Source organism: Peromyscus maniculatus, chromosome 21 (genome assembly GCF_049852395.1).
Source record: "Peromyscus maniculatus bairdii isolate BWxNUB_F1_BW_parent chromosome 21, HU_Pman_BW_mat_3.1, whole genome shotgun sequence".
Taxonomy (NCBI): domain Eukaryota; kingdom Metazoa; phylum Chordata; class Mammalia; order Rodentia; family Cricetidae; genus Peromyscus; species Peromyscus maniculatus.
The window spans coordinates 9,615,050-9,641,355 of NC_134872.1; the positions used below are offsets into that span (position 1 = coordinate 9,615,050).

The 26,306-nt window shown below is 53.8% G+C and overlaps 1 protein-coding gene across 2 annotated transcripts in view; it reads left to right on the top strand.

The window, feature by feature from the left end:
- The first annotated feature begins 1,687 nt into the window (after nucleotides 1–1,687).
- Nucleotides 1,688–26,306, top strand: part of Pde9a (phosphodiesterase 9A) — a 95,594-nt gene continuing 70,975 nt past the window's right edge. For both annotated transcript variants that reach the window (XM_076558478.1, XM_076558479.1), the window contains exon 1: nucleotides 1,688–1,843. In XM_076558478.1, coding sequence (XP_076414593.1) covers nucleotides 1,775–1,843 — 69 coding nt within the window. In that variant the 5' untranslated portion in view covers nucleotides 1,688–1,774. The remainder of the gene's footprint in view (nucleotides 1,844–26,306) is intronic.

Here is a 26,306-nt window from a genome sequence, read left to right on the forward strand (position 1 = left end):
GCTATGGGTCACTGCTCCTGGGGTTCTCCCAGTGGTAACAGCCAAGGGAGGGTGAGGGTAACTGTGGCTTTAGTGCATGCTGCTTTGGGAAGTCCCCGACTTCATCCCTGGTCTGGAGGACTGGGCAAGGCCAATGGCTGTCCACCAGGTAGAGACCAGAAAGGGCCATCGATCTGGCTAGTTGATTAGATCGGCTCCTCTCAGGCCCCTAGGACAGGGAGCCCCAGGCGTTCTCAGCCAGCGCAACCCAGACACCAGCAGATGGGCAGTGTGGCTGGAAATCCACTTAAGACAAACAATAAGGGCCTTCTCCAGCGGTTTGACGGGGGCTTCCAAGAGAAACAAACCCAGAGCCGCTCCCCCAGCTGTTCCCACAGGGAAAGCCCCAGAGAATTGTGTCCAGAGGCTAAGGAGACCTGGAATTCTCTCCTCTCCTGCTTACCACGGGCCCTCAACCCCCATGGAAAATAGCAAAACTCTGTGTGTGTGTGTGTGTGTGTGTGTGTGTGTGTGTGTGTGTGTGTGTGTAAGGGAAGTGCTGCATCCAACAGATAGTGGACTGGCAATCTTCCCTCAGCTTAAAGAGGAGAATTTAGGCTCCACCTTCAACTCCAGGTGCCAGGGAAGCGGCCTCCCGGCCCTTCCAGGAATGCACAGCCAGCTGGGGGAAGGAACTTTCCCCACTTCCGATTCCAATTAAGTGAGGGTGGCCATTACCGCAGGGCGGGGAGGCTGGTTTCCCAGCACCGTGGGTCCCCGGTCGCAGCTCTCAGCCCAGGGACTGTTGGGGACTGAGTGACCATGTGTGTAGGGGTGATCTCTGATTAAGCTAAAGGGTAACGTGGACATGTACGAAGAGGACACTTAGAAACAGGCTGTCACGGGGACAGGAATCCAAGGGAAGACGGGGCTTGCCTTCCCATGGGGAAGGAGATGAAGGAGAGGGGAGGAGCAGGAGAAGACAGGGGAGGGGAGGGGAGGGGAAGGGAGGGAGGGGAGGGGAAGGGAGGGAGGGGAGGGGAAGGGAGGGGAGAGCAGGGGTGAGGAGAGGGAGACAGGATGCTCGGGCAGGGACAGGAGGTGGGAGAGTGACTGAAGCGGGAGAAGAAGGGAAGGAAGTGACCGGAATGAGTGAGGAGGGAGGAGAGGAGGAAAGGGGAGGGGCAGAGATGAAAGCGGGGGAGGGCAGAGGGAGGTGGGGGAGTGAGAAGGGATGGTGAGTAAGGGGGAGGAGAACATAGGTGAGGAAGGGTGAGACTGGGATGAGGAAGAGGGAAGGGGAGAGGAGGGAGGGAGGAGGCAGGGGAAGAAAGAAAGGGTGAGAAAGAGAGGTAGAGGAAGGTGGGCAGAGGGAGCAGGAGGGGGCGGAGAGGGGGGGAGAGAGCGGAGAGCCGGGGAAACAGGAATAATGGGGGAAAGCCTGGGAGGGAGGAGGCCGGGATGAGAAGGGGAGGCGGAGAAAGGGAGTGGGAGAGGGGAAAGGAGACCGAGTGAGTGAGGAGGGGGAGAGGCGAGAGGGAGGAGCCCTGGCGAGAAAGGAGGAGGATGGACAAAGGGGAGGGGTTGAAGAAGGGACGGGAGGGGAGGGGAGGGGAGGGGAGGGGCTGGAAGGGCGGGGCAGGCCGGCGCCGTGGGAGGAGGGGCGTGCGGAGGCCGCGAGCTGCCGGCTCTGGTTGGCTGGCCGCCCCCGCCCCTCCCCCCGCCCCCGCCCTCCCGGCGCGGTGGCCGCGGAGAGAAAGTAAGGTGAAAAAGTCCAAGTGCAGCTGCGGGCGCGATGGGGGCCGGCTCCTCCAGCTACCGGCCCAAGGCCATCTACCTGGACATCGATGGACGCATCCAGAAGGTACCCCGCCCCTCCCCTGCGGCCTCCGTGAGCCCTCGTAAGCGCAGGTGTCCCCACTGCGGGCTCCGAGCCCACGGACGGAGCTGATCCTGGCGGCCCGCCGTGCGCGCAGGGCCCCGGGAGGCTCGGCGGCCGGCCGGTGCAGACCCGCGGGGCAGGTCCCAGGTGGATGGCGACAGTCGCGGCGCGGGGCGCGCGCGGGGGGGGGGGGTCCTCCTGCCGCTGCGTCCTATGGCCGCTTTCGGCTCTGCTGTACACTGCCCTCCCAACCAACTTGAGCCACGAAGGAGAGGGCTTCGCCACGGACCCCTTTTGTCCGTGGCCCCTCCCCTTCTAAAGACCCTTCTTTGGGCACAGAGTGCCCTTGACTTCTGTTGATACTGATAAAGGGACAATAGCTAAGCTCGGGGGTGGGGGGCGCACGGAGGGGGGTCTCATTAGCTCCCCCTAAAGTGCTTGTGGAAAAGCCCATTGTGAGGAAATTACTCCTGGACCTCAGCTGGACATCTCAGGGAAGCCGGGCAGGTTGCTGTAGACCCGGCCAAGGAAGGCAAGGAGGGATGCCTGATGGATACGGGGCCTCTGTTCTCAGGTGTGTCCTCTTGGCTGGTTGGCTTCATCAGTAAGAGAAACCTACCCTCCGCCCTCAGCCTGATGCTGGAAAAATGGGAAGTACCATCCCTCTCCTAGGTGGCCCCTTTGAATAGGCGGAGTGACTTGGGATGGGCTGGGAAGCAAGCGTCAGTGGTCAGCCTCTTGAGCAGGGTGGGCAGGTGCAGGTTCAGATGCAGGACCAGCGAGATCCCAGTTCCTGACTCCTGGAGCACAGCTCCTGAGATGTAACGATCCTCCTCTTCCTCCCTGAGGAAGGAAGGGCTCTACTGGGTGCCTTCCTGCTACAGCCCATTTGAGCACACAAACACGTGCACATGGGCACATGCAGGCATAAACTCCACACAGCCAAATGTGTGCATGCATGTGTATACAATGTGCATACAAAGCACATATCTGTACACATGCATTTTTTTTTCTCTCTACCCCACCAAATGAGAATTTTTGTTGTTGTTTCTTTAGATTTTGGTGCAAGGGATGGAACCCTGGGCTTTATGCATGCCAGGCAGACACTGTTATTAAGCTACATTGCTGGCCTTCTTTTATCCCTTTAAAGAGGAAAGATGAGGTGTCACCTGGCCAGCGGTGGCAGGCTCTTCCTCAAATCTCCCCACAGGTCCTCAAAGAGCAGCTTGGCAACCAGTGGACAGTAGAAGAAAGGGTTAGGAGGGCCCAAGTAAGTTCTGGGTCTGGCAGGCTGGTCTGTCACTGTGGGTAAGCTGGGCTTTCCCAGTGGACATACCTGAAGTTGAGTGACCTCTAGAAAGGTCACCCACAAGCCAACCCTGGGGTGGGTGGAGGCAGGCACTTGCACTAGGCTAGAAGGTCATGGCTTTGGGTGGAGGCAGACCTGATGCTGAGTGCTCTGGCTGGCATCCTCGTCTGTGAAGGGATCACCAGATCTGCTTTATAGACTGTAATGAGAAGTAAATGAGAGATATAAACAGTGCCTGGAACATCGCAGAACACAAGAGGCATTATTCTCTCTGTCTCTGCCTGCTCATAAACACCCTTGCATTCACACCACGGGGCAGAGGCTGGTGGAGCAAGGGGGGCCTCCACCCTGCCGATGCGGTCAGCCCATCACTGATCCTGGGCACCCTGTCATTAGCACCAGGTGCTGAGGTGAACCTTTAGCCTGGTGAGAACCAGGCCATCGGGTTTCCTGGTGTGTGTGTTCACATCTCGGGCTCCACGCCCTGCAGCCCTGCACCCATCCACCCGGCTGAGACCTGTACACTAGCCCCGAGTATTTCCTCTTCCCAGGCACTGGGCATATCTGAAAGTTTCCGGCATGCAATCATTTCTGGTTTGCATTTATCCATTTCATCTCCTCTTCATGGGAGGTCAAGGAACAAACCACTATTACTTCCCAGGAAAAGGCTTGGGCCCTGGGGATGAGATAAGGCATTTGTCGATTTCTGCCACGGCAGTCATCACTCTTGGTGAGGGGCTTGCCCATGACTCCTGTGTTATCTCAGCCCTTTATCCCTCTTGCTACCAACTCCTGGCCATCTCAGCTTCAGGCCGACATGGGAGGGAGGGGACTGCATTGCTAACACTGGCGTCGGCTGGTATTAGGGAGAAGAACCTCTTGTTCTTACCAGGGTGGGAGTCGAAGGCACTGGAGAAGCAGTTTGGCCCCTGCTCGGTGCTGCCTTTTGTGCACAGAGACAATTCCAAGTACACACAATTCCAAGTGCACACAATTCCAAGTGCACACAATTCCAAGTGCACACAATTCCAAGTGCACACAATACCCGGCTTTCTCTAATGGGAATGGCAGTGAGAATCTGGGGGATCCTGGCTTCTATCTCTGGGACATTTCATGTAGAAGATCAGAGGGCTCAGGGGGGCTTGTCCTCCCAAACCCTATGCAAAACCTGTAGGGCCCCTGGTGGGACCCCACGTGTCCCCAGGGTCCCACTCTTCAGGACCTCCACTTCCCATTTCTGCTTTGGTTGGCTGCCTCAACGTGTGTCTGTTTGCCCAGCTCTTCGGTGGGGATAAGAATGGGCTTGCTGTTGTGAGGCTTAGACAGATGAGGTCGATCAGGTAGCCAGTGAGCCACGCACTAAAGCTGGATGTTAGAGGCTAGGGGCCAGCATGACCGAGATGATGCCGAGGCACGTCGTCAGCCTGTGTGAGCAATCACAGCCCTTCCGGTCTGGGGATGGGAAACTCACCAATGGTAGGTACCCTAAGTTATTTCCCGCTGGCTGAGATGTGACAGAGGGCCATGGTGGGGTCTGTGGATTGGCTTCCTTCCTCTGTGAGGGTAGGGAAGGCTCCCATCCTGCAGACCTGGAAGCCTTTAGGACAGACTGGGTTCGAATTTTCCCAATGGCCAAGGGGCAGTGTTACCTGTCCAGCCACGTCCCTATATTCCTGCCCCGTGGTTCCTCGACTTGCCAGGATGCGCATATGGGGACCAGGAGGTCCTCAAGTAGGCCATTAAAGAAGCAGGGAGTTGGGAGACGGATCTGCTCTCTAGGAACTCAGTCCCCTCCATCTTTACTCTGAGGACCTTCCTATGTCCTTTTGTGGCTTATTCACTGGAGGTGGGAGGGGGGGGGCAAGTCGTGCCCCCAGACCTCAGTCCTTGGTCCTTTATCTTATCTATGGGGGAGGAGAGCTCTGAGCTTACCCACTTAGGGATGACCAGCATGAGACATTCATATTGGGGAGCCAGAGGGTCCCTGCCTGGTAGCTCAGCCCTGCCTGGGTTTGCAGACTTGTAAGGAAAGCATAAAAAGCCTTCCAGGCCTCCAGCCAACCAGCCTTGGGTTGATTGAAAAGCCAGTAGCTGGGTAAGGGGGAAGCCTGGGAGCCTTTGTTGGAGCCTGGCCCTGGTCTAGTAAGCGCCTCCCCTCAGCCACTCACTCTAAACTGCCTGTGGCTTTGTCCCAGCCCATCTCCACAGCTGGAACCCAGGTCTTACTATGGAAACAGGCACTTGAGTTTTGCTGAGCTGTTTCTGTTCTAAATGGGAAAAGCCACGGGGCACAGCAGCATGAGGAAGCTAGCTGGTCAGTGTCCCTGTTTGAAATGGTTTGTCTCTGTGGATGTGGCTGCCTGGCCTTGGTTCTGTTGGAATCCAGAGCTCAAGGTACCCAGGCCTGCTTGGGACTTCTCACTACACTCCTGGGATCCACCCAGCCTGGTCCTATTGTGCCTCTGTGGACCTGGCAGACTCTGACCTGCTGTCTCCACTTTGAGGATGTCCTCTCCGGTATAGCCCTCTGCACTGAGGGTCCTCAGCCCTGCATGCCCTGCTCGGTTGCTCACTGGAACTGTGGCTCCCTTCTCTCTGCTTCTCTGGCATCCTTTGCCCTGCCTGTGCCTTTTACAGCTGCCCAAGGCCCTCAAGAACTCCGCCTTCTTTCCTAGCCTGTGCCTCCATCTCTTCAATGGTTCCACCTTCTACTGTTTGGAGAATGCTCCTGCCTCAGCCTTGTCCTGTGATGAGCATGGCGCCTCCTACAGTGTCCTCTGGTTCAATGGCCTTGTCCTGCCCTAGAATAGTCTGTCTTGCCCTTTCACTTTGGGCCTGCCCATCCAGACACACAGTGGCTATACTGCCTCTGTGGGGCCTCCTCCCACTCATAGCCACATGCTTCTTATGGCCGGACGATCTGGTTCTGTCCTGTGGGTTCTGGCTTAGCTGCCCTCTCCCTCCTCAGAGCAGGTTCAGCGGCTCCCCTTGGCTGCCTTCAGCACTTCCAGAACAATCCGTTTGTCTTCCTATGATACGTTTATAACTTAGACTCTTTAAATAAATATGGGCCTGGCTCCCTGAGTGCAGTGAGCTAGAAGAAAGGGGAGTCCTCATCCTCCAGGGGCCCAGTGTGGAGCTAGGGAGGGAGGAATGAGGAGCAGGGGCCATTTGAATGCCAACTCTGTGTCCATCCTGGCCAATGGCCTAAGATAGCTCCTGGGTCTCTGCCAGGATCAGAGCTGGTTGTGAAGATAAGCAAGATCACCCCAACTTTCAGTTTCTTTCAAAATAAGCAAGCCACTGTTAAGGGCCTGATGGGACACCACAGTGGGAGTATCCTAAGAGGACCTTAGGGGGTCGCTGAGGAATCAGGGAGCAGACCCCAGCCCCTCCTCCTGTGCCCAGCTTTGAGCTGAGGTTCCTCTTAAACCAGACATTCCCAGTGACCCTTGACCTGGAAGGGATGCTGTAGGCTTGATCCCAGCTTGACACTGTCTCGAAGTGACTGCTGATGGCCTGCAGTCCTTTGGAAACATTGGTGCCGCCCCCAGGCACAGAGACAGCTCTGCTCTTGGAGGATGCAGAACGGTGTCCCTGGTCCCTTGCAGTGTTTGATTCTGCCCTTGCTGCCTGGAAGATGGTGGCCTGGCTTGGTTGCTGTTGCTGTGATGAGCACCATGACCCAAAGCAGCCTGGGGAGGAAAGGGTTCATTTGGTTTCTGCTTTGGGTCCCAGTCCGTCACTGAGGGAGAAAAACTAGGGAGAAATGCAGCTTACTGGTTCACCTCCCCTGCCTCATGCTCTTCTGCCTTCCGAGAGAGCCGGGATTAAAGGCATGCACCATCACACACCGCTCTGCCACTTCCCTATACAAGCCAGGCCCATCTGACCCCCGTGTCACTGGCTGGGCCCTCCTCCCACATCAATCAACAATCAGGACCACTCCCCATAGACACGGCTGCAGGCCAGTATGATCTGGCTGTCCCTTGAGACCCCCTCTTCCCAGGTGACTCTTGGTTGTGTCAGGTTGACAGTCACTCACCAGGCAAGATGTGAAAGTCACTTCCTCCTCCAGAGAAGTGGGGAGGTGGTGGCATTCCCACAGAGGGACTCTGCAGAGGCTGGCGACTCGTGGGGCAGCTGGGCACCTGGGAAACTCGGTGGTGTCCAGCTGCTCCTCAGGCCAGGGTGGCCTCGTTCCTCAGTACCTTTCACACCCCAGACCTGACGGCTTTGTGGTCCCAGAAGAAGCTGTGGTGCCACCTTGCTACTCATCTTTATAGTTCTCCCACATCCACTCAGTCTGACCCAACGCAGCCGTGAACAGGAAGACAGGACCATCTCTGACTTATAGGAGCTACTACACCTATTGAGACTAACTCATGCTCGGAGCCAAGGGGCTGGAGACCTCACCAGAGTGCATTGGGAGTGAGGGCCCGTCTGGCCTCAGAAATGTATAGAACACAGCTCTCGTCATTGGGGGAGTCCAGCAAGGGCACAGGGAGAGCATGGAGTCCAGGCAGTTCCGTGGAACTGACATGCAAATGAGAGATGATGTGGGCCCGGTCCCAGTGCCAACAATGGGAGCACCTCAGGGCATCCCAGCTGGACTCTGCTCATAGGGCTTTACTGCCCGAGTGGCAGGCATTGCCCCATGGCCTCTCGTTTCATGGAAAAAGCCCCCTCCCATTCAGTCACCAGACTGCCAGTAACCTAGCAAGCCACACCCCTGATCGATGAAGTGGGGTGGCGGGGGGACGTGTCTTTGATAAGGAAGACTGACTGAGTCACCAGGGAAGCACCTCCTTGCAGGGTCCTTGTCTGGACGGACTGCTTTTGTATTGCCTCATTTCAAGGCCTGCCCTGAGCACAGGACTCCAGCTGCAGCCTGGTAATTCCATCCACAGAAAACACAGTCTGTGACCTGACTGATACTGGGGCCTGAGATGTGACTATGACTTCTGATAGCCCACAGCATCGTGCCTCCTGCCTTGTAGATTACCCTGAGTGCAGGCAGCTGGTGCTCACATTGGAGGCACAGGGAGTGTGCAGTAGCATGTAGCCCCTCCCTCTCACCCTGCACACCTCTACACCTCTTCTCCAGTCACACACTGGGAACATTTGTCCCAAACAGAAACTTCCTGTTGCTATTTTTTTTTTTTTTGCCCTTTAGACTGGCTATCTAATTTTTAAAATTGCGATAAACTATATGTAACATGGTTAAATGCACAGCTCAGCGGCCCTAAGATAGCTCACGTGCCAAGTAGCCAGCACGTCCATTCTGTACTAGCACTTTCTCTAGCAGAAAGGAAGCTTGGTGGTCTCCTTTAAACACGGACTCTCCACCTTCTCCTGGCCTAGGTTCCCTCTTCCGACATCCAGTCTCCATGAATTTAGCCACAGTTGGGATCTCATCCAGGTGAATCTTGCAGTATGTGTCCTTTTCTTGGCTTCTTTCACTTGGCACAGTGTCCTGCCGGGCTATGGTGGGTGTCAAGACTACCTTCCTCTTTAGGGCTAAGTAGTGTCCACCACATAGATAGACCACAGCGTGCCAGTGTCCCCCATCGGAGCAGACAGTCAGGGACCCTACCTGGTGGTCTCCAGCCTCTTGTTAGACCCACATTTGCTTCCTAGTACACACAGGGTCAGCCTGGGACTTACATATGGAGAAGGCCCCGCAGTGCGTCGGATGGGCGGGTAGATGCGGCTCTGACGACACACGGCCCATCCCCTGGCACTCTGACGTCACAGTTGAGAGCACAGACAGAGATGTTCCTTTACCTTTTTTGCTGTGCGGCTTTGCTGGACACATTTTGCCCTCTCGGTGTCTTAAAATCTCCATCGGTGAGGGAACAGGAGAAAAGGGAACTGTCTGTCCGTGCTTTGGGGACATTAGACATGCTTGCTTGTTCTCATGGCTGGCCCTCGGAAGGTGTGTCTAAGTGTCCCTATTTTTACTTGTTTATTATTTATTTATCTGTGCCATACATTTAAGGAGATCCAGTCTCCATGCCTGGTTGAGAGCGACCCCCGTCCATCATCTCACTCTGGGTTGGTGAGTGGCCCCGGTATCCCTTTTGCTCCCACAATAGGCCACGTGTCCAGGCTCGCTCTGGGGAATGAAGGATCACTCAATGCTGCTCTGCCAGGGGCTTTTGGTTCAGTAACACCTGTCCTGGCTTAGCCACAGTCCACTCTGCTCTACTCCATTGGTGGCTGGGTGGCCATAAGGGTCTCTTACTCAGCTTGAGGGGAGGACAGCTCGGCCATCGGCTCGGGTGGAACAAAACACACCTTGGCTCCCTGGCTGTGGGTTTCGGTTTCATTCCTTTGTGTCGCAGACGGAAAGCGTTGCCCGGGGCTGAGTGATGGCTCCAAAGGCCAAGCCAGCCTGGCCGTGAAGGGGCCTGTGTGGAAGGTTTGGGAAAGCAAGAGCCCACCTGTGGAGTGGGGGAGGTTGGAAGGTCTGTGTCGCCCAGGACTCTGGCATGTGGACAGGCTGCTTGCTCCTCCAAGGTGATTTGAGCTGACAGTCTAGAGGTCACCAGAACAAGTGTCCGGGTGTAGCCACCTGGGCCTGTTTGCAGTCAGGCAGCCAGTTGCATATAGCTGATTTTATTTATTTATTTAATAAAGAGATCATTGATGGTAACCAGTCCCTCAAGCTGTCTCCCGTGACGTCTTTCTCCACAGAGTCTTTTCAAACTTCTCTAGCCTCACACCCAGCCAGAAAGGTGGCCCTTGGCATTACTGCCTGGGGAGCTTCAGTCTTTCCACCGGGAACTCACATTCCTAATGAGCCATGGCCCGGAAGGCTGGGTTACAGGACGCGGTTCCAGCCCGCTGCCTGGAGCGGTGTCGTGCGGGTCTTGCAGGGCTCCGTTAAGCTTAAGCTGTGATTAAAGGCTCAACATCAGCGATTGTGTGTGCTTGGACATATCTTAGACTGCTGTGAGAGCCGAGGGCGTCACTGCTGCTAACTGACAGGAAAGCCGCAGCTTAGCGCCGGTGACTGTGGAGCCAGCCAGTGACCACGCTGCCACCGGGAGTCTGTATTAATTACCTTTCTGTTGCTGTGATAAAACACTGTGACCAAGGCAACTTATACAAAGCAGGGTTTATTTGACTTACAGTTCCAGGGAGCTGAGAATCCATTATGGAGGAGAGGCGTAGAGGCAAGCGGCAGACATGGTGGCAGGAACCAGACGCTGAGCGCTCACACCTTGAACTGTGATCACAAAGGAGAGACACAAACTAGGAGTCGTGTGGGGCCCTAAACTTTAAAAGTCACGCCGTTGATGTGACTCCTCCAGCAAAGTCATACCCCCTAAGTCTCCCCACACAGCTCCACTACCTGGGGACCAAGTGTTCCAACACCCAAGACTGTGCATGACTATCTTATTGAAACCACCACAGAGTCTATGGGACAAGTTCCCCCTGGACCCCATGTCTAGGCTGAGCCCCATGAAGCCAGTGTGAGAGGTGATGTCTGTACCATCACGGCCAGGGCTGATGGAGTGGTTTGGGGACTCGGGTGCAGGGAGGGGCCCTGAGAGACAGCACAGGTGGATCGGTTCCTTATCGACTGCTGTGACAGAACACAGCCACTTAGAGAAGAAGAGGGCTTGTCTTAGCTCACCGTTTCAGAGGGGTCACCATCTTAGCTCACCGTTTCAGAGGGATCACAGTTCGTCGAGCTGGGGGAGTTGTGAGGCCGGCCTGGTGGTCAGGAGCAGAGACAGCACATTTCATCCAACACAGGAAGTAGAAAGAGACAGGAAATGGGGCCAAGCCACAAAACCTCAAAGTCCACCCTGGTGACACACTTCCTCCAGCAAGGCTCCGCCCCCTAATGGTTCCATAACTTTCCTAAACAGCACCACCCATCAAGGACCAAGTGTTCACATACATGAGCCTATGGGGATGTTTCTCATTCAGACCACCACAGCAATGTATGGGGGGGGGGGGCAGCACAGACACGTGGGAGCAGGTAGACATGGAGGGCAGAGGCTCTGTACAGGTGACAGTCACAGCATGGGGAGCAGAAGCCAGCCCCTCACTGGATAAGTGCTCTCACACATGACACACCACATAAGCCACACATCACATAAACACAAATTACATCTTCATACTTCATACGTGCACCACCACATACGTGTATGCCACACACATCACATAAATACTCCTTTTTCATATATCATATATACCATATACCATGAACATATACCATATATACCTTCCCACCACACATTGTGCATACACACTCATACACTACCCAATACATATGTCCCATAAATTATGTATGCCACATATGACATAAATACAGACCTCATCTCAATACCTCATACAAACTGATGCCTCACACAAATCACACATTACATACACACACATACATAGACACATTTGCACACATATGTACAGACTCACACTACATACATCCACATACAAATCACACACTCATGTATGTGTACACACACAGTACATATACACACTTCCTCTCTGAGTGTCAGACTTCGCTTCCGGAAGCAAACACTGTGGATCCATGGCTCCAACTGAGTGATGTAAGCTCTAGGCATGAGCTAGATTATGTCCCTCAGGGACATCTTTGGGCTTCTCAAAGGCCATGTGATGTGGGTGGACATGTCAGTGACCCTGGCCTCGGTCAGGCTGAGGGCCATACCTGCAGGGGACAGTGCACCGCTGAGTGGAAACCCTCCCTGGACAAGTGTAAGGTAAACTGAGCCACAGCAGCGAGCCCGGAGTGTGCATGGGCCAACTGCCCAAGTGAGGCCCAACCCAGCAGCTGGCTTTCCCTGCCAGGCCCTTCCCAGTTCCGTTCACTCAGGCTACACCCCACCTCTGCTCCACCCCAGGGTCCCCCCTCCTGGCTGCTTCCTCCAGCCATGACCCTAGGGCCCTTCCCGAGGCAGCCCTGTGGGTGGACATAGGCACACCCTATGTCCAGTCACCAGGTGCCATACTGGCCAGGTCACCCCACCCTTGGATGTGGTTCTCACTCGCTTCCAAACCTCCAGCTGCCAGAGCCAGGCACCAGGCACACCCAGGGATGTCTGCTGGGTTGATTCAGCTCACCTTTGAGAAAGCCATGCCCTTGGTGAGTAGTGGGAGTTCTCCAACCGCCATGAGCCGCCAGACACCGCATGGGCTCCTCTATTGAGGGTAGGCAGTGCGGATCTCAAGAAAAGGAGTCCCCAGTCCAGGGTGTGCCCATGGCCCGAGAGAAGTACAGATAGCTTCCACAGGATCCTCAGGCTCTGAGGTCTAGGCCATGTCCTTCCAAAGTGGGGAGAGAGTGAGAGGGAGGAGGGGAGCCCACAAGGGTGCTGACCACTCCTGTCATCGGGGTGCCGTTTTTCCACCAGGACCCCAGTGCCAGCACAAGGTGCACAGGGTTTCTAACCGCTCCCCGTATGGTGGGGGGGAGTGAGGGACCACAGACTAGTTTCCCCAGAACTCTCCCAACTCACGGACTGTGGAGGGGAGCATGCAGTACTGGCCCAGCAGGACTGTAAACCAGGTGCCAGGAAGCACGAGGATTGACCTAGATTGCCTTCAGCCTCCAGAATCTCTTATTAGAGTGCATCTCCATGTCTGCGCGTCCCTAACAGGGGGCTTCAGCAGAGAAACTGAGTCCTGGAGATGGAAGGTCCAAGGTCATAGTGTCTCAGGGCTGGTTCCTCCTACGGCCTCTTTCCTTGGATTGTAAACAGTACGTCCCTGTGTCCTTACATAGACATCCTTCTCTATGTGTGTATCTGTGTCCTGCTTGTCTCGTAGAAGGGTCTCACCATGACAGTTTTAATTCCATCACCTGTGGGAAGTCCCTGTCTCTGGGTCGTCCATCTAAGGTGCTGGGAGTGCCAGGGTTTGAGGGGGACATAGTTCAGTCCCCAGTGTCTACTTAGAGAAATAGAAGCCAGCACTTACCTTTCCATCTTCCGGAGGCTGGAGTCATAAGTGACAAAGAGGAAGGAAAGGGCGCACAGGTCACCAGGGTCATTGTGGCCTGAGAGGTTCACGGTGTCTCCAAGCCGCCCCTCACCCCCCATCTGTGATGGCTTCCCTGCTGTCCTGTGGCTCAGGCTGCCCATGTCTGTTTCTCCCCATATTGGGACCTATGCCTTCCTACCCAGGACCTCTCCCTGTGTAGACTTGGTCTCTCTACCCTCTTAGCTCAGGGAGGGCCCGATAAGGAACATGCAGATACCTAGAATGTTTTGTAGCTTAGACAGGCCAAGAAAGTTCTGGGGAGCCCCCACCCCCAGATACACACTAGCCTACGGGTCTATCTATTCAGATACCAAATCTGTAGTGAAGGGGGACCATCCTCTGGTGTCAAAAGGGACAGATGTCATAGCTCCTGGTGGGTGATGTAAGGATTCTGTCCTTAATTATGTCATCAGCCTGCGACAGTGTCCCAGCCTAAAAAGCGGGTGGGCCCTCTGTGCACCCCTCTCTTTCCTTTCCGCTCCTTCCTTCCGTCTGTTCTCTCTCTCTCTCTCTCTCTCTCTCTCTCTCTCTCTCTCTCTCTCTCTCTCTCTCTCCCTCTCCCTCTCCCCCCTTCCCAATAAAGCTCTAAATGATAACCATGGCTCGTGACTCTCTTCCAGCACTCTCCTCTGTCGGCATGGCCACCACAGGCGGCCACAAGGAGCAGCAATGACGTTTTAACCAACAGGTGGGATGGGAAAGGAAGGACCAGTGTGGACACTGTCCTTAGCTGGACAGATGGGTAGAGTACTTCAAGGGAGTTTTAAATTATTCTGAAAGCAATACACAGTAACGCCAGCTATATGGGCAAAGGGTGGCATGGGAGGGACCCACTGCACTCATAGCCATCCCCAGCCCCTCACTGGAAGGAAAGCTCCGTCTGCTTCTCAGATATGTCTTGGGACCTCTGATCATGGGAGTTTCTGGTTTGAGGTCTTAAGCCCTCAGCTCCCAGCAAGTGTCCCATACCAGCCACACAGCAGCCTTCTTCAGAGCCTCAGGGCACCACCTCCCTGAATCCTCCAGGTCCCCCTTCTGGACCATCTTCCATGCTGCTTGGCCTTTTCTCAACCCCAAGGGGATCATAAAGACTGTCTGCCTCCGCTCTGGGCTCATTGAGTTAACAGCCCTTCCCGCTGCGGCTCTGATGGAATCTCTCTTCTAGATCATTCCCACTGGAGCTGGGAATGACAGAATCCATTGCTTCCCATCATCCCCAGCCTTTTATCAAGTGACAGAATGCCTCAGAGCAGCAGCTTCTAAGGAGGAAAGTTTCTGGAGGTTGCCGTGGCGATCACTGAGCCCCATCACTTTGAGCCTATGCAGAGGCAGGGCATGATGGTTGGGAGCATGTGGTAGGGTGGGGCAGAGTTGCTCGCCTCCTGGAGGGCAGGAAGCAGAGGACAGACAGAGAAGAAGCTGGAGTCCCGGTGTCCCCATCAAGGGCATACTCCCCCGCCCCCCAATGACCTTCCACCAGTGAGGCCACATCTGCTGAAGGTTCTGCTACCTCCTGATGCCTTCCTCAGCTGGGGACAAGCTTTCAGCGGGTGGCCAACACTTCAAAGCCACAGCGTGTTCCGAGGTCTCAAAGCTCTCTGTTGAGTGTCTGCTGGAGGAGGACTACACAGGGGAGTGTCTGCCCCTGTCAGACCTTCCGTTTTCCATCCTCAGCCTTTCTCACTCATCTTCTTACAGCTCTGTTCTTGGGTGCTGTCTTGAAGCCAGGATTATAGGGGACCCCTGGAGGGAGAAGGCCACCAGATTGTTATCAGAGGAGTCCCAGCAATGTCCCTCCACAAACCCGTCCTATGCCCTGAGCTCTGCACAGCCTTTTTAAAAAAAGTCTTTTGGTCTCTTTTTTCTCTCTCCACTTAACTCCTATGATCCATTATTTATAGCTGTGACATCGGCTTCAGACGAGAGAAGTGTTAAAAAAAAAAAAAAAAAAAAGCAAAGCGACCCAGAGCTTTGACAGGAAAGATGAGTGTATCGCGCACCACAGACAAACCCAAGCCCAGGAGCCTGACACCGGCATGGATACAAGCAAGGACGCAGATTATAGAGTTTGCCAGCGGTCAGGCAACCTGGGGAGCTAGAGGAGGTTCAAGGGGTCGGAGTGCCCTTGCCCTGCTGCCCAAGGAGGGATTCCCATAGATGCCAGGCTCTTCTACCTCCTCTCTCTCACGCTGTTCCCACCAGGCTCATAGCAGCCCTCACGGGAGTGGCCCGCGCTGGCCCCTGAGCCTCTGCCGGCTCCCTGTGTATCCCTCTCATTGGCTCTGGTCTTTGGTGCATGCCTATCTTATCCTCAGAACTTTGTCACCTGCAGAAAGGATTCCGGCCTCCTTAGAGTCGGGACTTGAAGTTAATCCACGGGGTCCTGGTCATGATCCCCTGGCTTTAACACGACAGAAATTCTCAATCTCCCTGAACCTGAGCCAAGGTATCACCAGGGCTGTGCTGCCTCTGAAATCCCTGCAAAAGCCTTTCCTACCTCACCAGCTCATGGAAGCTGCCAGTATCCTTCTGCAATAGCTTCGTGCCTCCCTTCTTCAAAGCCAGTATGTTCAAATGCCTGCTTCATATCATCATCTTTTCATGTCGGTCTCTGTCTACCTCTCTGTATAAGGACTCTTGGGATAACCCCTAAGTAATCCAGGACTGCCTCATTTCAGAACTACATCTGCAGAGACTTGGTCATGGAGGGAACGTTGTTGGATGCCGGGATTAGGAGGACATCAGTGCAGATGAGAATGTGGCTCAGGCTTTGGGCGTGTGGTTATGAACACCGACCTCTGCTTGGCTTCCACCACTTCCAGTGACTCCGAGGGTTCCCGTTGTAGCCACGCAGATTCAAGCCCCCAAGAATCCACCCGTTGTCCGATGCTGAGGGCTTGGGACCAGGAGCCCTGATACTAGGCTCCTTTTGCAATGTAGTTGGCTCTTTCTAGGGTGAAGTATTTCCTCTGGGCCAGGTGGGAGTCCAATATCCTAGGCTCAGGGAAGAACTTGGAAGCAGGTGGAGTTGGCATCAGAAAGTCTTGGGATGCCACCTCAGAACTATGTCTTCCATCAGCTGGGTTAGTGAGCCTTGTGGTTTGGATACAAGTCTTCAAAGGCCCATGTGTTGGAGGCTTGGTCCCCAGCCTGGGATATCCTCGAGAGCTGGAGGGGTCATTAGGAGGTGTAGTCTAATGGGGGGTATTTAGGCCATTGGGTATGTGTGCTCTCAAAGGAGATGTTGGGAACCTAGTAGCCCCGTGTTTCTTCCCTTCGTGTGGTAGCCACAAGGAGAGAGCAGTGACGAGCCTGTCTGTCCTGAGAGCATGCCGCCTCATTGCTGGCCAGCTGCAGGCTAGAACCTCTAAACCCTGAGTCAAAGCACATGTCCCCTTTGTAAGCTGGCCGTCCTGGGCCTTTGCTCCAGGAAGGGAAAGCTGGTTCACACAGTGGCCTTGCTGGATCTTTCATTTCCTGACCTCTCCGGGGATGGGGGTTCCTGGGACAGGATGGGGCCGCTACTCTTTGTATGTGCAGAGCATCAGCTCCTGATCTAGGCACCTCTGGACCCCGTTGCTCCCACAGTGCACTGTGGACTTGCTCAGCTCATGGCTGTCATTGCAGGAGTCACTGGATGACATTTCTGCGGGACATCACTCGGTCTTGTAGATTGTCCTTCATTTCTTTCCCTAAGCCCTGGCAGTGTGGCTCTGGGGAAGTAACTTTCTGAGCCTTCGAGTCCGCAATATTGGAGTATCCAGCCTGGAGGGGTACTTTAGGGATCAGAAGTAGCATGTGTGTTAGTAAATGGTGAGAAGAGGGAGACCCCGGCCGCCCCACCCACAATCCATCTCTTTCCGTACTGGGACCTGACCAGGGAGACTGTTAGGAATTTTCTTCTGTGCACTCATCACACTGGGTCTGTCTTAAGAGGCAGCCTTTATATTTAGAAATATACCATGAAACACGGGTGAAACTAATGTTGACTGTGAGCTTGGAAGCCAGGCCGGTGGGGAGCGGGCTGAGCAGTGATGGGGCCAGAGGGCAGGTGCTGGGAACCCTGAGGGCTGGGAGTGGGGTCCGTTCACTCCAGCACGTGTGTGATCACGCACCTAGAGCCAAGGTCCCCCCACCCTTCTTAAAGATAATTTAGTAATAGATCTGGAACACAGTAATAAATGTTATTTCTGTTATTATTTCATACTCTTTTTCAAATGCAACGACCAGAAAAACATCTCCTGCATTAGAAAGGGAAATGAGGACTAATACAGATTTTATTTTAGCAAACAAAACAGCATGATTGCCTGCTGGTGAGCTGTAACCATCTTGGATGTAACGTCATGGCTAAGCACTCCAAAGCAAGAGACGGATCAGAATGAGCGGTGTGCTCAAATTTACATGTAAAATATTAATTGGGGGTGAAATTCAGATGTGGATGGGTGGTGGGTAGGTGGATGGATGGATGGATGGATGGATGGATGGATGGATGGATAGATGTAAGGTGGCCGATGGGTAGATGAATAGATAGGTAGATGTTAGGCTAGATGATGGATGGCTGACTAGATAGATGATACACTGGATGGCTGGGTGATGGCTAAGTGGGTGGATGAGAGGTAGATAATAAGATGGGTGATGGATGGAGATATAGGTATTAGTATAGATAGTGAGTGGGTAGGTAGAATGGATAATAGGGGTAGATGAATGGATACGTGGATGGATGGAGAGGTAGATAAGATAGGTGATGGACAAAGAGGTAGGCATTAGGATAGATAATGGATAGATGGATAGGTGATATGTGGGTTGGTAGATGGATGATGGATGAGTAGATTATGGAGAGATAGGTGTTAAGACAGATAGTGGGTGGGCAGATGGATAGACAGACAATAATATATAGACAGCTTGCAATGTTTTCTTAGGTGAACATGTCATTATGTGTTTTGGTCCCGGTCTCTTTTCCATATTAAATATTGTCATATTAAACACTTGTTTCTGAGGCACTGAAAAGGCAGTAGAACCCACCACCACCACCTTTTAACCCCTCCAAAAATGTGAAGGCGATGCCCCTGTTCTGGAGTTGGCTGTTCAGGAAAGTGGTCCAGCTGGTTTTCACTCAGCCAGCAGCCAGCCTGAAGGGCTCTGGCAGCTTTGGGGATGGGCAGAGCCTGACAAGCCCACAGAGGCTTATGTAAAAGCTTAATAGCTGGAAAAGCTTTAGTAAATGAATCAGTCTATGATGGACAAAGTAAAAGGACCATGAATTGGTTTATTCTCCTTGGAGGAAGGAGCTAAAATCAATACTCACTCCGAGGATGCAGCATTGGGTACCAGCAGTTGGGAGCCAGGCAGACCTGAACTGTTCATCCATCATAGGGGGGCAACATAGCACAAATCTGAGAGACACCCCCCTTCCCTGTGAAGAGCAGCTAAACCGGCTTCAGTCACAGCCCATGATCTGGCATCCTGAGCTCTGAGCCATTTGATATTTGCATCAGGACCAGTATCTAGGCCATCATTCCATGCCTGTATCTGTGGTGCTGATGATGACACCAGACTCCTAAGGTCCACTTGCTCTGTCTCTGGCCTGAGGACTGGCTCTGCCCCTGATACCTGTTGATAATGGTGGTGGTAGAGATGTTGATAATGCATAAAACCATGTGGCACAAGATGTGCCCTAGTGGTCCTCACTGAAAGTTGGGGGTTGGGGGCTCCCAGGACCTGTGCATGTGCCTGGGGGCTGGCTGCTGAGAGGAGCTGCTCCAGGCCTGTGGGAAGGCCCTCTTTAGCTAGAAACTGCTTGCTGAACTAGAGGGGACCTCAGCCCTCCTGGAGGGAGCTCACACTGGTTGCTCACCTGCCACAGTTGGCATGTTACTGATTCTGCATGATGGTTCTTCCTAAGGAACCCTTCTGCTCCCCAGTACCTGCTGTCCTTCTGACACTAAGACACAATGACTTGTCAGTAGAGGTCAGTGGGCCACTTAGAGCAAACCCAGCCTTGTTGACAGAATTCTGGAGCTGGCCTCCGTTTGTCCCACACGGATGGAAACTCCCAGAAATGCTGGCTGGCATGCTGAGGCTGCATGTCCATGGTGTTTCTTGCTTGTGAAATGGTCTTTGAGGTGATAAGACTCCCCTGGGTTCAAATGACCCATCCTGTAGTCATGATTGCCACTCAGCCAAGCAGTTGATATGAAAAGCTCTCACTTGCCAGGGTGAATTCTCACAGCCTGCCCGTAGCCAAGATGGGACTGTCTTCACTTTTCACGTGGAAAATCAGAGTCTCAGAAGAGCTAAGACCTCTGTGCTGGTCAAGCCGACCAGAATTCACGTTCCCAATCTCCCTGTACGTGCTTCTCTGCCACACATGTACCTGGACCAGTGCACAACCCCAGCACCTGGGCAGAGCCGTTGTAGAGAGAGATAGGCAGAAGAGCAAAGGTGTGGCCACCCCTGGGCCTTCTGAGGTGGGGCACAACCAGCCACATGCACTCGGTCCCAGAAGTCTCTCTTAACAGACCACCCTTGCAGCCAGACCCCCATTCTTCCCAGCCCTAATGGCTGGGGAGTGTAAGGCAAAGGTCTGCACAGTCTTCACAACTGACCTGTTTTCTTCTCACAGATTTGTACACCACCCTAATATTTAAAGCAGATATAGGCCAGCAGGCACCGTGTCTGTAATATCATGTATTTTACAAACCGCATTTATAGCGCTCGGTACAGTATTAATGGCAACCAAGAAGGTCGCGTGTGGCCCTTGCATTTGGAATTGGTGGCCCAGGTGACAGCTGCAGGTTTGTGTCAGCCTCAGACCCACCTTGCCTCAGAGTATCATGGCCACTCTCAATAAAGCCCCATAAAGCTGTAGGAAAAGGACCCTGGCTGCTTAGCTCTTCGAGCCAGGAGCCACCTGAACGCCTGGGCACCATGGCCTGTGACTTGCCAGGAGTCTCACCGGGGACACTCAGGTCTCTGGCACATTGAACATGTGTGGATACCTTCCTAGTGAGCACCAGGGCGTGGATCCACAGGGTTCCTTCTCTGAACTCAGCGTGACCATTAGGGCCATCTTCTCTTTCCCTTTGGTCTGCACACTCTTGGGGTCATTAGGCGTGTGGCTCTCTCGAGGCCTGTGGTCTCTGTAAAATCGCTCACCCTCTGCTTGCCCTCCAGGAGGAACTGGCATTCCTGCTCTGGATTCCGTACCTTCTACCGCAGAGACTCTGTGAGGCTCCTCTTCCCTTCTGATTTTCTCTGGGTCCCTCCTGCTCATACGGCCCCCACGCCCAGCCATGTGCTATTTAAATTCCAACTTCTATCCTCTGGTTAACTGTTTAATTTTCTTTTGTTCTTGCCTTTATGCCAAAGAGTTTTCTTTCCCAATCAAAATGGAGAAGACCTTTTCTCCTCTCTTGAGACTTTTATACGTGTGGCGCCTCTTGCTTGCACCTGGTCCTTTATCAGAGACTAGAGAGGAAACTTTTTCTTGGGTTATAAAAGCCCCCACATATTCATTGGAGAAGATTGGGACAATGCAGTGTCACATCAGGAAGAAAGGAAAAGAATCCATTATCCTACCACCCAAGGAGCCACTCTTGACACCCCATGGCCTCATTGGCTGGGCTCTCATGCAAGTGTGCGTGTATGTGCACATGCGTGCATGCCTGTGTGTGCGCACTCGTGTGTGTGTGTGTGTGTGTGTGTGTGTGTGTGTGTGTGTGTACGCCTATCTGCCTTTCTCACCCACAGTCGTGCCTGATCATTTTTTTCTCCTCACAGCTCCCTCTCAGCAGCGTTCCCACGGTTGCATTAAATGGTCTCCAGAGGCACTGTAGTAGTGCTCTGTCTGGGGATGCGCTCAACTGTAACCGTCTCATTGTTCATCAGACCCAGGATTGCATCCCATGTTTTCCCATGTTTTCCCGGTACACTACACCAGAGGAGCTTCCCCAGCTGTGAAACTGCTGGTGGGCTGCTGTGAGCAGCAGAGGGGTGGGTGTGAACCCAGGAGGTGACCCAGTTTGCTGTGACAATTGAATGAGCTACTCCACAGGGGCCACCCGAATGGTGTCGTTGTCGGGCCAGCATGTGGTTAAAGCTCTTGGTTGCTGTTACTTCCCGAGAGCAACCCCCTCCCCCGCCCCAAAAATGGAATTCCAAGTCAAAGGGTGTAAGCCTCACCAGACTGCTCTCCTCTGGCTGTGTGGAGACCCATTCCTTAGCTGGCGTCTTCCACACCACCCCAGAACCCATCCCTAGTGTCATCCCCATTCTGGAGGACGATGGTGGCTTTGTTGGAGACTGTAGAGAACACAGTGAGATCAAGATTCCCTGAACCATTTCCCAGCATGATGTCTTACATACACCACCCATGGTCACACATCCTAGGCGCCAACGGTGGCGTGGTTCAGCTACTGGATTCAGGCCTTCATCATTCCCGGACCTATTTTGTTCTACACATCATCTACACAAGCAGGTTCTGTTCCCAGTCACGATAACGTCCCATCACATCAGGGGTTCCCTGTCCTAAACCACACCCACAGCTTGCCGCCCTCACCCCACCCATTCCCATCCAAGTCCTAGACAAATGTCTGCTCCCCCTAAGACAGGCACCCATGACAGGGGAAGGACCGATTCCTTCCAAGCCCAGCCTGTGACTCTTATTCACATAGCGTGGGTGGGTGTTACTTTAGGTGTGTGGGTGACCCCCCCCCCCAAGGCAGCCACATAACTGAAAGTCTCACCCAGCGTGGATCTGACAACTTCCCCATAACTGCCATGATGGAGTCCCACCTCTCTTCACTTTCCATCTCTATACAGCTGGCCTGGGGCGGGAAGGGCAGGCTGATCTCTGAGTCTGAGGACATTCCCTCTCCCTCATTTCTACAAGAGAGTCTTAATAGGCCAGGTCTGCAGGGTTTCTGGTGACTACAGTTGCCCTGATTTCAAGGAGCTAACGCCGTGACATTCTTGGAGACTAGTGTTGCATAGCATAGGTTATGTGCTGACAGTCGCCCCAGAAAGCCCTGGGTTGTTCTCACATGGGGACTGCCTTTTACTTTTCATTGTTACCAGTTTGATTATCATCAGTATTTGCTTTGGTTCCTTGGAGTCTACAGCAGAGCTGACTTCTGACCCCATTGCGCCTCATCTCAGCTGGGAGGTTCCCGGGACTAGCTTGTGACATTGCTTCCTGGATGCCATCATCATGTTTAGAGAGTAAACAAAGATTCTTCAGATGGTCAATAGGAGGAGATACAGGAGTCTGGGGGCGGGTGAGGGATCCAACAGCAGGAGGAAGGGAACACTGTGAGGGGTCCCCTACACTCTGGGCCTCTCCTCGTCAACAGTAGCTGAGCAACTGTTGGGGAGGGCGGGCCAAGGCTATAGAATTCCTAGGAGGGAGCTCTTACTGGAGATTTGTGACTCGGAGTTCACTGAAAATTGTTGCTAAGGCAGTTGACTACAAAATTCTGCCGTCAGGGTAACGGTAGCTGCGAGACACAGAAAACTGTGTGTTTTACAGCCGCCCGCTCCTCCGAGGGATTTTTTTTTTCCCAACATGGATTTTCTTTTAAATTGGTTTTGAAAGGTAACGTGGGCCATCCCGGTTCCCAGCCTTGCGGGATGGTGTGTCTTGATGGAGCCGAGCTGGAGCACAGAGGAAGTTCCCAGGCATTGCATCTCCCTGGGGGGTGCTTGCTGGGATGCCGCTGAGACTAAGTTTGGTTTGGTGTGTTTCCCAGCCTATCAACTCCACCCAAACCTCAATGGGTGTTTGATTATCGTGTTTGCCGAGGCCTGGGAGAATTCTGTTACTGTAGAACCACACGGGGCCTGTGTTAGAATACCCACAGTTTCTGATGGCCACTGGCTTAAGGCCAGTCTGTATACACTGACGACATGACTGCCCCATGGTGTGGTTAAGGGGGATGTTTTTATTGAGAGAGAGAGAGAGAGAGAGAACAGCCATGGAGATCTGGAAGAGTCCAGAGCACAGAGAGAAAGAAGTAGACTGAACATGGCCAGCAGACTGGACATAGCCGGGGTTACCCTTGAGAGAAGGGAGAATAGCGAGGGAAGAGGGAATAGAGAAAGAATAGCGAGACCAGCTAGAGCCTCCAACGTGAGAGTAACTGGGTCATAAGAAGGGTGGGGAGCTGCGGGGAGGGAAGGGCCAGGAGACTGGGGGGGGGGAGCTACCTGGAAGCTAGCCAGGACCTTGATATGCTGATAGGCACCACAGGTATATATTAATTGGAGAGCCATAAATCCCTTTTGCTGGAGGTAAGGGAAATGACTCCTTTTGGTCAAGGGGAACCCATTTCACAAGTTCCTGAGGAAGGCTGCCTTTTATCTCACCACCAGAAGTCCTCCTATATGGGTGGAGCTCATTGCTGGATATTTGGACTGCCTTTCGGGGTGTGGGGAATTGGCGTTTCCTTTGGACCTGACACATTTCAAAGGAGCATCTCACAACCCCAGCAAGAACTGTGCACAGAGGCTGCAGGAAAGCGCTTCAGACAGACTGGAGATGAGCGAGCGGTTTGGCGCCCCCTCATTGTGGGGAGTTCACAGCGGAACCACCAGCAGAAGTGTGCAGGGCCAGAGGCTGGCTGCTGGGCCCCGGTCCCCTCTCTATGGGATTCTGACTCTTCTGTATGGGCTCCTAATTGCCAGGAAGAGGGAACAATCATGCCTGCCATTGCCAGCCATTATTTGAATGAATAGAACCCGAATATCGAGGGTAAGTGGGACGGAGACCATGAGAAGTCACTTTGTGTCTGGAACTCAAATCCAAGGACACCATACTAAGCTTCCTCATACACTTGTGTGGCCCTCTTTTCATCAGTGACCCAAACAGCTGCATGTGAGCTGCTCTCCTTGGAAGCCAGGCTGGGTTCCAGAAGTCTGGCTTAGGGCAGATCTCTGTCCAGCACTTACTGGTCAGACAGTCAGGTTAAAAGGGCCGGTTCGGGCTGCATAGTGATTTCCGGGCCAACTAGAGCTTACATAGCAAGACCAAAAATTGAGGGTGAGGCAGGGAATTAAAACCAGCGCTTCATAAAACTTTTTAAAAAGTGTTTTCACATATGTGAATTTTTAGTGTGTGTGGAAGAAGATGTATCTTTACATGCATGCTCCAGAAAGCCAAACTGAGCCAGGGCAAAATGGTACAGCACACACGTACTGCCAGCCAGCTCCTCCCTGGCACACACCCTAGAACAAGGCTTTACCTCCAGCCTGATCACCATGGGCAGAACACTGAATCTGATCATAGGTGCTTTGGACCAGGACACAGGCGAGGGTTGAGAGTGGGGTCTGGAAGCACTTCCAGTGAGGTGAGGGCTGGGAGGGTCAGAGTCGGAGCCTGACCTCCAATCCTTGGAACCCGGGCCTGTTGAGTCCACCAGTCCCCCTGGTGTGGCATGCTGCTTAGCCGCAGGATGGTAATAGTAACCTCGCTGGATCAGCCCCTTCCAGCCTCCAAACGAATCTTCAGGCTTAACGTTGCAGTACCACAGAGGTGAGCGGCAGGGACAGGGTCATTCATGACCTCAGAGGCCAAGTTAGAAGACAGCCCAGCCCTGAATGGGGTATGGACACCAGCATAAGCTACCTCTTCCCATGGCGGCTGAAAGAACCCTCCAGCCCAGGCCCCCACTGTGCTGGGGGAGGGCAGCCACTGCCCAGCACCCACACCAGGCAGCTGCTGCGGCTGCATGGCATCGGTCCTATTTCCCACTTAGGAGACAAACCACTCCAGAACCTCCCGGCGCTCACCACTCTCTTGCCTCTTCTTCCTCTGTACCCCTCCAAACCCTGCTTTGTACTGAAATTCACACTGCGTTAAGTTAATGGGGCGGAAGGCCCTAATGAGATGCCCTTCCTGGGTACCCGGAAGCCCTTTCATTCTGGGCTTTGGTTTTTTAGAAGATAGGCAGGTACCAGCACCACATGCAGCCAGGATCAGCATTGCTCCTCCAGGTCCCATGGGGCAGCTGGTCCTCTGGGGATCGGGCTTGGCACTCTAAAATGCTCTCCTGACTTGTACAGACAGCGCAATGTGGGATTTGAACCAAGAACCTGAGAGACCCCTCTTACCTCCTTCCTTCACCTCAGAGCGGGACGTTCAGGGAACAGGGAAACCCCAATCATTGTGACACTTTAGACAGAGCCTTTCCAGCTTCAGAAGTCACCTTGCCCTTTCTGTGGCCCAGAAGCCACTTGGGCCTGGTGAGGCCCCTCTCACTGACCCTCAGTCTCCTGACTTGTCCCTTCTGGGGTACCAGCTACCATGCTTGCAGGTACCAAACAGCAGCCGTCCTTTGTCCTCTCAGGGAGGGCTGAGCTCTGTGGAGACCTTGGGTGGGCGTATGGCAGTTGTGAGGACACCCCATCAGAAGCTTCTAACCCTCCTGTCTCCAGCCCCTCCCCCCACAGCACCCCACAGCCCTCTGTATACCAAGCCTGGTGCATCCCTTTGGTGGTCCTGTGCTCCCGCCGAATTCACCATCTCTCGCTACAAGCTCCAGCTCTCTTAGGGAAACTTGGGTGAGGCGATGGGGACCCCTGGCTCAGCTCCATCGAGTGATGACGGGACAGGGTCAGTGGGTGCCAAGACCGCCTGTCTTGGGCTCTAGGGAGCATGTCTGGCGAGTGCTTGCTGGAGGAACTCTGTGCCTTGGAGCTTTCAGGCTGGCTATGGTGACACCCTAAATCTTACTCCTCGAAGTTTTGGGAAGAAGGGGTACAGCAGGATGTTTATCAGAAAATCTCTGCCCAACCAAGCTGACAGGGGCCATCGATTACCAATTAGCCAGAGTCCTGCTCCCCGCCCTGCCCCCAACCTCGTGTTCCCACACCCCTGACAAAGACCATCTAGCCCCAGAATCGCAGAGCTGGGCCAGGACATCTATTCAAAGCCATGGGTGCTCCACCATAGGCAACCTTTTCTATCCTTGAATGATAGTTTGCCAGGTCAAGGGCAGCTCTCCCGCTTCCCCCGCACCCCAGGAAGCTGTGGGCACAGAGGAGCTGCATCCCTTTTTATTTTTACCCCAGTCCTGGAAATCCTTCAGGGTGCGCACTGTAGTCTCACTGAAATACAGCTGGTGC